Source organism: Panulirus ornatus, chromosome 2, assembly GCF_036320965.1.
Source record: "Panulirus ornatus isolate Po-2019 chromosome 2, ASM3632096v1, whole genome shotgun sequence".
Taxonomy (NCBI): Eukaryota; Metazoa; Arthropoda; class Malacostraca; order Decapoda; family Palinuridae; genus Panulirus; species Panulirus ornatus.
In genome coordinates, this window is record NC_092225.1 from 95,074,487 (window position 1) to 95,086,986 (window position 12,500).

Below are 12,500 nucleotides of genomic sequence, written 5' to 3' on the forward strand. Positions count from 1 at the left end.
TGTGTGTATGTGTGTACGTGTGTGTGTGTGTGTGTGTGTGTGTGTGTGTGTGTGTGTGTGTGTGTGTGTGTGTGTGTGTGTGTGTGTGTGTGTGTGTGTGTATGTGTGTGTGTGTGTGTGTGTGTATGTGTGTGTGTGTGTGTGTGTGTGTGTGTGTGTGTGTGTGTGTTGCTGTTTGTATGTGGTTTATATTGCGTGTGACCTGGTCATGACTGCTATAATGAGTGTGACCTGGTCATGACTGCTATAATGAGTGTGACCTAGTCATGACTGCTATAATGAGTGTGACCTGGTTATGACTGCTATAATGAGTGTGACCTGGTTATGACTGCTATAATGAGTGTGACCTGGTCATGACTGCTATAATGAGTGTGACCTGGTTATGACTGCTATAATGAGTGTGACCTGGTCATGACTGCTATAATGAGTGTGACCTAGTCATGACTGCTATAATGAGTGTGACCTGGTCATGACTGCTATAATGAGTGTGACCTGGTTATGACTGCTATAATGAGTGTGACCTGGTCATGACTGCTATAATGAGTGTGACCTGGTTATGACTGCTATAATGAGTGTGACCTGATCATGACTGCTATAATGAGTGTGACCTGGTCATGACTGCTATAATGAGTGTGACCTGGTCATGACTGCTATAATGAGTGTGACCTGGTCATGACTGCTATAATGAGTGTGACCTGGTCATGACTGCTATAATGAGTGTGACCTGGTTATGACTGCTATAATGAGTGTGACCTGGTCATGACTGCTATAATGAGTGTGACCTGGTTATGAATGCTATAATGAGTGTGACCTGGTCATGACTGCTATAATGAGTGTGACCTGGTTATGAATGCTATAATGAGTGTGACCTGGTTATGACTGCTATAATGAGTGTGACCTGGTCATGACTGCTATAATGAGTGTGACCTGGTCATGACTGCTATAATGAGTGTGACCTGGTCATGACTGCTATCATGCATGCCCCCCCTTCCTTAAGTGATGATTATAAGTGTGTGCTGTCAGGGTACATCCCTGCTGGCGTGGCTCTCAAGTGGTGTTTACAAGTGTGAGTGGTAAATGTTTAGCTGTGGGGAGAGGTAGTGAGAGCTATCAGCGGGAGAGGGAGTGAGAGTACCAGAAGGAGAGAGAGGGGGGGGAGGTGTACCACTGAGTGAGGTAGTGAGGGTACCAGTGGGAGAGGAAGTGAGATAATCAGTGGGGGAAGTAGTGAGAGTACCAGTGGGAGAGGCAGTGATAGGACCAGTGGGAGAGGCAGTGAGAGTACCACTGGTAGAGAGAGGGGGGTGAGATAGGGAGATAGTGAGAGTACCAGTGGGAGAGGAAGTAAGATTATCAATTGGGAGAGAGAGGGGGTTACCAGTGGGAGAGGGGCAGTGAGAGTATCCCTGGGAGAGTCAGGGTCTGGGAGACCCACAACAGACCAAGAGCTGGTGGGGAGAATATCATGTCATTCTGGCATAATAATTCAAGCTCCCCGAGGGAGGGAGGGGGAAGGGAGGGGGAGAGGAGGAGGAGGGGGAGAAGAGAGACGCCCCCGGTGGTTGGGCGCGCCCGGGGGATGGAGGGCGAGGGGAGGCCTGTCCCCTTCCCCTCCCTCCTCTTACACTCACAGGAAAATTGGATGGCCAGTAAAGCAGACGAAGTCTCCCCTCCCCCCTCATCTCATCTCCCCTCCCCATCCCCACCTACTCATATACAGGAGTAGCGTCCTCCCCTCCTCTCCCCTCCTCTCTCCTCCCCGTGGGCAAAGAGGAGGAGAGATTTTTTCTAAAACTCCTCCTCACCTCCCTCACCTCCTCCTCCTCTCCTCTTCTGTAGAGGATGATGTTCATTAGGTCCCCACAACCCCCTCCCTCTGGTACGCCCGAGTGGTCCCACAGCTACAAGCCCCACACCACCTCCCCACTGCACACACCACATCCCCTCCCCTTAAACGTACGCTGGGCGGGGAAGAGGGAGGAGGAGGGGGGAAAGGAGAGGGAGGGGGTGTTGCTGCGATCTCCCATGTCCCCTCCTCCTCCCCCACACCCCCACCATCTCCTCCTCCCCCACACCCCCACCATCTCCTCCTCCCCCACACCCCCACCATCTCCTCCTCCCCCACACCCCCACCATCTCTCTGGTCATACGTATGGCTGTTCTCCGGACATCTCAAACTTGGTCTTTGATACACGTTGGATGTGTCTCTCTCAGAGAGACTCTAAACTCCCACCTAATATATCAGAGAGGATTTCTTGCAGTCTCTCATATAATGAAATGGACCCCAAGGAAGTCTATCTCCTCTCTCTCTTTATATATATATATATATATATATATATATATATATATATATATATATATATATATATATATATATATATATATATGTGTGTGTGTGTGTGTGTGTGTGTGTTTGTGTGTGTGTGTGTGTGTGTTTGTGTGTGTGTGTGTGTGTGTGTGTGTGTGTGTGTGTGTGTTTGTGTGTGTGTATGTGTGTGTGTCTCCCGCGTTTGCGAGGTAGCGCAAGGAAACAGACGAAAGAAATGGCCCAACCCCCCCCCCCCCCCCCCCATACACATGTATATACATACGTCCACACACGCAAATATACATACCTACACAGCTTTCCATGGTTTACCCCAGACGCTTCACATGCCCTGCTTCAATCCACTGACAGCACGTCAACCCCGGTATACCACATCGCTCCAATTCACTCTATTCCTTGCCCTCCTTTCACCCTCCTGCATGTTCAGGCCCCGATCACACAAAATCTTTTTCACTCCATCTTTCCACCTCCAATTTGGTCTCCCTCTTCTCCTTGTTCCCTCCACCTCCGACACATATATCCTCTTGGTCAATCTTTCCTCACTCATCCTCTCCATGTGCCCAAACCACTTCAAAACACCCTCTTCTGCTCTCTCAACCACGCTCTTTTTATTTCCACACATCTCTCTTACCCTTACGTTACTCACTCGATCAAACCACCTCACACCACACATTGTCCTCAAACATCTCATTTCCAGCACATCCATCCTCCTGCGCACAACTCTATCCATAGCCCACGCCTCGCAACCATACAACATTGTTGGAACCACTATTCCTTCAAACATAGCCATTTTTGCTTTCCGAGATAATGTTCTCGACTTCCACACATTCTTCAAGGCCCCCAGGATTTTCGCCCCCTCCCCCACCCTATGATCCACTTCCGCTTCCATGGTTCCATCCGCTGCCAGATCCACTCCCAGATATCTAAAACACTTCACTTCCTCCAGTTTTTCTCCATTCAAACTCACCTCCCAATTGACTTGACCCTCAACCCTACTGTACCTAATAACCTTGCTCTTATTCACATATATATATATATATATATATATATATATATATATATATATATATATATATATATATATATATATATATATATATACATTTATTATTTATATATATATATATATATATATATATATATATATATATATATATATATATATATATATATATATATATATATATATATATATAAGCTTCGGAGTTCTCACTAAAGCGTGGCTGCTTGATACCTCAAGCGTAGGAGCCGACTGTGGCCTCCCACACACACACACACACACACACACACACACACACACCCGCTGAAGTGTCACCTGGGGCGTCCGTCACCCATGTCCCCCTTCCTTCTCCTTCCTCTCCCACCCCACCCCGCACCATCGCACTAAAGTGACCTTGGGGGAGGGAGAGAGGGAGAGGGTTGGGTAGGGCGAAGGGAGCTTGGGAGGGGTGGGGGGGATGGTGTTGGTGTCTCCACCAGGTCGTGTTTCAGATCTCACTCCTTGTCCATCTGTCGATGGTCGAACGGGTCCCAGTCATGTCTACCCAGAGCACTTCCCCTCCGTACGTATCCATTGTCTCTTTCGTGGAGAGAGATATCTCTCTTCAGGTCCCACCCTCCTTCCCCTTGACCTTCATATGTCTCTCTCTCTCTCTCTCTCTCTCTCTCTCTCTCTCTCTCTCTCTCTCTCTCTCTCTCCCGCGTGTCGTGGTGGGTCGTCAACACTTCCCGCCGTGTACATTATCATAATGGGGGATTCCTGTGGGTTCCCTCCTTCATTCATTTCTTGAATGCTGAAATGGCTTCAGAATGCCACCCCCCTCCCCTTTCCCCGACAGGTCTGTCCTCACCCATGTAACGGAATCAGGGCCTCGGGCACAGGTCTCTTCACTCCCACAGACCACAGCATTCCCCTGGGGGGGTTTAAGCTTCCTCTCTATGTAAAAGAAACTATTTTTTTCTTCTTTTTTCTGGGAGGAAGGGGGGAGGGGAATGTCTTCACCTGTGGTCGATTTGTGTAAGTGTATACATAATAAGCCTTCGGCTTCAGAGTGCCAGGGATCGAGGCCCGGCTAGGGTGGTTAGTCGTGGTCTTCACAGGTGGTCTTCACAGGTAAACATCTGTATACCATGGGGAAAACCACCAGAACCAAAGGTTTGGCTGTTAGCGTTGTTGGCCATGAGTCACGCACGGGCCCCTCCGGGTTCGAATCCTGGTTGTGGTAGTCGACTTCCAACCAGCCTATGTGGTCATCCTTAACATGAGACATACACGATCATTCCCATTCCAAGAGTTCCTCTTGTCTTCACTGGGTTCCCTGCAGCACACAGAGAGCCAGCCACGTCCACTGGGTATAGTGAATGCTGTGCGAGTAGTGTACGTCTATATCGGCAGAGTGCACGGCAAAATGAGCAGTGGGTGAGTTCTTGTCTTTCTGTGTCTCCATTGTGGTTAGCTGCATCATGGGCGCGAAGGGTCTAAGAGATGTGTGGTGAGTCGTGTCTCTGTAGTGATGTAAGGAAGGGTGATTACCAGAGGGTAGATGGGAAGGCCTGTCTCATGTTTGTCTAGGGAGTGGAGTTGCGGATGGGAATACGTCTGGTTGGGTGGCACTGGAGAGTGAGGGTGGGAGGGCCGGTTGCTTAGTGCTTGTCAGGTCATTCTAGTGTGTATGTCTTTTCGCAACGGTGTGTCTGACGGTGGTAGGAGGGGATGTGTGAGTAGAGGTTGCTGAAGAGTGGGGCAGGGGTAAGCAGCTTAGGAGTCTTAGTGCAGTGGCAAAGGACTGAGTGGCGAGCAGGGGGGGGGGGGGGGGGGGAGTTATGGAAAGGATCTTTGTTCCACTGTTTAGGTGCTGAGTGTTTGTGGTTGCTAGGCAGCCTGTGATTGTTCTAAGTGCTCCATTTGGTGCGCTTTGCAGCTTTATACTTGGTTTTGAGCGAGTGGAAGACCAGGCGGGGTGAGGCGCAATCTAAGAGTGGAGCACATGAACGGTTTGTGGATCAAGCTATGAGATTTTCCTTCTCGTCCAAACCTAGCGCCAGTCAGTGTCCTCAGGGGATGTGTGTGTGTGTGTCGCTTTTGTGTTAATGTTTTGTGTGTGTGTGTGTGTGTGTGTGTGTGTGTGTGTGTGGGAGGCGAATGTCATGTGTGTATCGCCCCTGATGACCAGAACAGTTTTTGTTATGTTCAGCTGGAGTGCCTGTCCATTCAAGGTGGTGACTTGAGGGCGTTAAGCTGTTATACATGTCTGTCTGGGAATCAAAAGGGTGAACTGGAGGTATTTTGTGGAGGTGCAGACATTCTGGTCTGGGAGAGCCCGTGTTCCAACTGAGTCATGTTGTGCTGCACGTTTGCTGCTGCTGCTGCTGCTGTTGCTGGTGCTATGGTGTGGTGATCCGACTGCTTGGTCGTCTGCATGTGATGAGAGGACCCCTCAAGCTGATGCCTGGCTCAGCCCGTGGAGGAAATGACTGAAGATGGGGTTGGAGAAAAACTGATATATGGGGGACTACAGTGTAGAGCCTCAGAGTTTTTAGAGATGGAGAGATTGTGAGCGGCGGCTCTGAAGTTGGCTGACTACTTCTGGTCTCTGTTGGGAGGGCGGCGTCGACTATTTCATGATGTAAGCCTCACCTAAGGTGACTCTGCTTTCGTGGTGTGACCTCAAGGAGGCGGAGTCCGGAAACACACACACACACACACACACACACACACACACACATACACATATATATATATATATATATATATATATATATATATATATATATATATATATATATATATATATATATTCTCGGTTGCACTGGCATCTTCTTGCCAGGGCACATGGACTCATCCTCTGCAGGCAGCTAATGACCCCCCCCCCCTCCCGAAAGGAACAGTAATCATACCTTCGTCTTCATGCTACAACAAACAACAACAACAACAACAACAACAACAACAACAACAACAACGAGTTATACACCCTCTACAGCTTTAGCATAACCGCTACATGATGATGATGACGCCCTTCATGATGATGATGATGATGATGATGATGATGATGATGGTGATGATGACGCCCTTCATGATCATGATGACGATGATGACGATCTTGGTTCTCTCTCTCTCTCCTCCTGCAGGAGTGGACGCTGCACCTGAGGTTCGCCCAGGCCAGGGACGCTGGGGAGTACGTGTGCCAGCTGTCCACACACCCGCCCATGGTCTTCATCTCCACGCTCACCATCACTCGTAAGTAAAAGCAAGCACGGGAGAGAAGAGGTGGTGAAAGCTTTGCGGAAGATGAAAGCCGGCAAGGCGGCGGGTTTGGATGGTATTGCAGTGGAATTTATTGAAAAAGGGGATGACTGTGTTGTTGACTGGTTGGTAAGGTTATTTAATGTATGCATGATTCATGGTGAGGTGCCTGAGGATTGGCGGAATGCGTGCATAGTGCCATTGTACAAAGGCAAAGGGGATGAAGGTGAGTGTTCAAATTACAGAGGTACAAGTTTGTTGAGTATTCCTGGTAAATAATATGGGAGGGTATTGATTGAGAGGGTCAAGGCATGTACAGAGCATCAGATTGGGGAAGAGCAGTGTGGTTTCAGAAGTGGTAGAGGATGTGTGGATCAGGTGTTTGCTTTGAAGAATGTTTATGAGAAATACTTAGAAAAGCAAATGGATTTTTATGTAGCATTTATGGATCTGGAGAAGGCATATGATAAGAGTGCATAGAGATGCTCTGTGGAAGGCGTGAGCTATAGATAGGGTTGTGTGGAGGAGGGTGGATGTGTTTGAAATGAGATGTTTGAGGACAATATGTGGTGTGAGGTGGTTTGATTCAGTAAGTAATGAAAGGGTAACAGAGATGTGTGGTAATAAAAAGAGTATGGTTGAGAAAGCAGATGAGGGTGTATTGAAAAGGTTTGATCACATGGAGAAAATGAGTGGGGAAAGATTGACAAAGAGATCCGATATATGCGTCAGAGGTGGAGGGAACGAGGAGAAGTGAGACCACATTGGAGGTGGAAGGATGGAGTGAAAAAGATTTTGAGCGATCGGGGCCTGAACATACAGGAGGGAGAAATGCGTGCAAGGAATAGAGTGAATTGGAACGATGTGGTATACAGGGGTCGACGTGCTGTCAGTGGATTGAACCAGGGCATGTGTCTGGGGTATACCATGGAGAGTTTTGTGGGGCCTGGATGTGGGAAAGGAGCTGTGATTTCGGTGCATTATACATAACAGCTAGAGATTGAGTGTGAACGAATGTGGCCTTTGTTGTCTTTTCCTAGCACTAACTTCGCGCGTGCGCGGGGGGAGGGGGTGCCATTTCACATGTGGCGGGCCGGCGACGAGAATGGATGAAGGCAGCAAGTATGAATATGTACATGTGTATGTATGTATATGCCTGTGTATGTATATATACGTTGAAATGTATAGGTATGTATATGTGCGTGTGTGGACGTGTATGTATATACATGTGTATGTGGGTGTGTTGGACCATTCTTTCGTATGTTTCCATGCGCTCCCTCGCCAACACAGGAGACAGCGACAAAGTATAATAAATAGATATAACATATATATATATATATATATATATATATATATATATATATATATATATATATATATATAGAGAGAGAGAGAGAGAGAGAGAGAGAGAGAGAGAGAGAGAGAGAGACCGCTGTGCCCCTCTGACCCGTGTTCTCTCCCCTCCCCCTCGCGCGGGCACGCTCCACAGAAGCGTCGGCGGAGATCGCTGGCGGGCCTGAGCGGTACGTGCAGGAGGGCAGCGCGGTGGTCCTCAACTGTACCCTGAGGCAGCACACCCAGCCCCCGGAGTACGTCTTCTGGTACCACAACCGTACCATGATCAACTTCGACACCAACAGACAGGTGGGTCACTCTACCACAACCCGTATATCATGACGGTACCACAACCGTACCATGATCAACTTCGACACCAACAGACAGGTGGGTCACTCTACCACAACCCGTATATCATGACGGTACCACAACCGTACATCATGACGGCACCACAACCGTATATCATGATGGTACCACAACCGTATATCATGACGGTACCACAACCGTAAGACACAATCATCAACAGACAGACAACGGACAGACCTTCATCAACAGACGGACCACGGACAGACCTTCATCAACAGACAGACAACAGAGAGACCATCAACGGAAAGGTATGTGAGAGGACCTTTATCAACAGAGAGACAACGAAGAGACCTACATCAACAGACGGACCACGGGACAGACCATCATCAACAGACGGACCACGGACAGACCATCATCAACAGACAGGTAAATGTGAGCGCAGCATACGTATCTTCAACAGACAGGCAACCACACACACACACACACACGGTCCAAAAAAAAACAAAAAAAAGAATTGATTAGAATCGGAATGGAAGACAGAAATCTAGTAACGTTGCTGGAAGGGAACATCTTTTTTCACATTTGCTTGTTGACAGTAGTTTAGAATGATCAACCAGGGGATTATCCCGCCCTGGCGCTCATTATGGACACATGATATGCAAATGTTGACTCTTCTATTTTCGTCGTGAGTCACGCAGGAACGAGGAATCCAATGTTCTTTTGGCCTTCTATAACGAGGAAGTCAAGGCTGCTCGACTACCACTGTGTTATATGTATATATCTTCTTTTTTTTTTTTTCTGTGCGTGCATCTGTAAGACCAAGAAACACCTGCGGCAACCGGTTGCACCTGCAGTAGTGTCTACCACACCTGCGTAAACGGTTAAACCTGCAGTAGTGTCCACCACACCTGCAGCAACCGGTTACATCTATAGGAGCACCCTGACCCCAGGTTTTCCTTGTGCCTCCTACAGGAGCACCCTGACCCCAGGCTTCCCTTGTGCCTCCTACAGGAGCACCCTGACCCCAGGCTTCCCTTGTGCCCCCTACTGGAGCACCTTAACCCCAGGCTTCCCTTGTGCCCCCTACTGGAGCACCTTAACCCCAGGCTTCCCTTGTGCCTCCTACAGGAGCACCCTGACCCCAGGCTACCTATGTCTTCCAGGTGTCTGTACGCAAGACGAAGGACGGGAGCATCCTGACCCTGGCTGCTGTGGGCCGCACGGACTCCGGCAACTACACCTGCCTCCCCGCCAACGCCCGCCACGCCTCCATCACACTACACATCATAGCGGGTACGTCTCCTTCCATCACGTTACCTCATGGTTCATTAACTCTCCATCACAGCTACACATCATAGCGGGTACGTCTCCTTCCATCACGCTACCTCATGGTTCATTAACTCTCCATCATCCCACACATCATAGCGGGTACGTCTCCTTCCATCACGCTACTTCATGGATCATTAACTCTCCATCATCCTACACATCATAGCGGGTACGTCTCCTTCAATCACGCTACCTCATGGCTCATTAACTCTCCATCATCCTACACATCATAGCGGGTACGTCTCCTTCCATCACGCCACCTCATGGCTCATTAACTCTCCATCATCCTACACATCATAGCGGGTACGTCTCCTTCCATCACGTTAACTCATGGTTCATTAACTCTCCATCACACTACACATCATAGCGGGTACGTCTCCTTCCATCACGTTACCTCATGGTTCATTAACTCTCCATCACACTACACATCATAGCGGGTACGTCTTCTTCCATCACGTTACCTCATGGTTCATTAACTCTCCATCACACTACACATCATAGCGGGAACGTCTCCTTCCATCACGCTACCTCATGGTCCATTAACTCTCCATCATCCTACACATCACAGCGGTTACGTCTCCTTCCATCACGCTACCTCATGGTCCATTAACTCTCCATCATCCTACACATCATAGCGGGTACGTCTCCTTCCATCACGCTACCTCATGGTTCATTAACTCTCCATCATGCTACAAATCATAGCGGGTACGTCTCCTTTCATCACGCTGCCTCATGGTTCATTAACTATTCATCATGTTACACATCATAGCGGGTACGTCTCCTTCCATCACGTTACCTCATGGTTCATTAACTCTCCATCACACTACACATCATAGCGGGTACGTCTCCTTCCATCACGCTACCTCATGGTCCATTAACTCTCCATCATCCTACACATCATAGCGGGTACGTCTCCTTCCATCACGCTACCTCATGGTCCATTAACTCTCCATCATCCTACACATCATAGCGGGTACGTCTCCTTCCATCACGCTACCTCATGGTTCATTAACTCTCCATCATGCTACACATCATAGCGGGTACGTCTCCTTCCATCACGCTGCCTCATGGTTCATTAACTCTTCATCATGTTACACATCATAGCGGGTACGTCTCCTTCCATCACGTTACCTCATGGTTCATTAACTCCTCATCATCCTAAACATAGCGGGTACGTCTCCCTCCATGACGTTACCTCATGGCTCATTAACTTTCCATCATGTGTTACCATATGGCTCATTAACTCTCCATCATGTTACCTTATGGCTCATTAACTCTCCATCATGTTATACAGGGGGTTACCAAGCCTCCATCACGCTACCGATCAGGCTACCTCCTACTTCCACCATCTTTCCATCACAAGATCTATGGAATACGACCCTTCCATCACGCTATCTAGGGGGGTCCTCTCACTCCTCCATCACACTTGCGGATAGGGGATAGGGAAGAAAGAATATTTCTCACGTATTCCGTGCGTGTCGTAGAAGGCGACATGTTTACCAAATGGCGTCCTAGCTACGTCTCTTCGATGTGTATCAACTGACTTTTACATTTCTCTCTTGTGTCTCCCCTGATGATGTGATTATTACACGAGAGTACACTTGGGAACTTATCGTGTTTCATTTTCCCCGTGGACTCATAGGAATATATTGGATCACGCGGTCAATTGAGATCCCTTCCAATATATATATATATATATATATATATATATATATATATATATATATATATATATATATATATATATAAACTTTGAATTCATCTTAAAGTCCCGAATGCTCTTTTATGGGGCTCGTGCCGCTATAAGGACGCGCTCCAATATGGAGCAGACACATGATGGATTCCTTTTAAGAAAGAGAATTTCCTCGAGAAGATTGTACTCCTTTTCGTCCATTAATGACGCTACAGCCTCGCTGAAAGACCACCTTCCACAGGCAGCTTAACCACAAGAAGGCGAAGCCCATTGACAAAAACAAATATGTATATATGAATATATATATATATATATATATATATATATATATATATATATATATATATATATATATATATATACATTACACATATACGCACACCAGAAGGCCTGACACTACGACGGGCGTACGCTCCTGGACGACCTGTCGCAACTCTCGAACCCGTCGTAAGTCGAACCGATGGCACCCATTTTACAAATATCGGTGATGGTACCTTCCATGCCAGACCTTCTTTCCCCATTGTGACTCACCCCGTGTGACGGAATGTACTGCCTGTGACGCGACGCGTCGCCCGTATACAGCAACCCACCCCAGTTATGAGGTCATTCAGACGATATTGAACGAAAACGGACTGGAAAAGTGAGGAAGGGGGGATGAGGAAGCGGGAGGGGGGGGGGGGCACTGTACTGGAACATGGTCATTAGGGACTTGGGTGATGCTGGATGGATTTGGAGGGGAAAGAGGGGGAGGAAAATTAAAATGGGGTAGTTGAGGGCATTGAGGCATTACCCCCTCATGAATCATGAACCCTCATTACCCCTCCCTCATGAATCATGAGAGAGCTAACAAGCGTCGCCACACCACACGTAATGCACACACGACCCCTGGAAATACACAGACAAAACAAGAATGAGAGTGACCCTGCCCCAACCCAACCCTCCCCACAAAGAAACGGGTCTCCAACCCTGAGTCCCCGTCCATCACCACCACACTCACCCGGGCATCTTGTACGTACAGTTCAGCACAGCAGCGGAGAACCTCCACACCCTCTCGCTCCCGCGGGTGTCGTCACCGCTTCTCCCGGGCATATTGTGAGGCCTGGGGGCAGCGGGGGGTCGTTTTGTTTACCGTGGTAAATAATGAGGTAAATAATGAGGTTATCGTTGACCACCCACCAACCAACATATTGCAGTTCCAGCTGGCGGGATACGAACCGAGCGGTGTTCTGTTCGGGGTATGGTTAGAAGTATGTGTTTACGTGGGTGGGTTG

General features: G+C 48.2%; 1 protein-coding gene across 3 annotated transcripts in view; it reads left to right on the top strand.

Annotated features, from left to right (window-relative positions):
• Positions 1 to 12,500, top strand: part of LOC139758548 (uncharacterized) — a 462,393-nt gene that overhangs the window by 436,788 nt on the left and 13,105 nt on the right. For all 3 annotated transcript variants that reach the window (XM_071680086.1, XM_071680078.1, XM_071680071.1), the window contains exons 6-8: positions 6,455 to 6,563; positions 8,059 to 8,213; positions 9,374 to 9,503. In XM_071680086.1, coding sequence (XP_071536187.1) covers positions 6,455 to 6,563; positions 8,059 to 8,213; positions 9,374 to 9,503 — 394 coding nt within the window. The remainder of the gene's footprint in view (positions 1 to 6,454; positions 6,564 to 8,058; positions 8,214 to 9,373; positions 9,504 to 12,500) is intronic.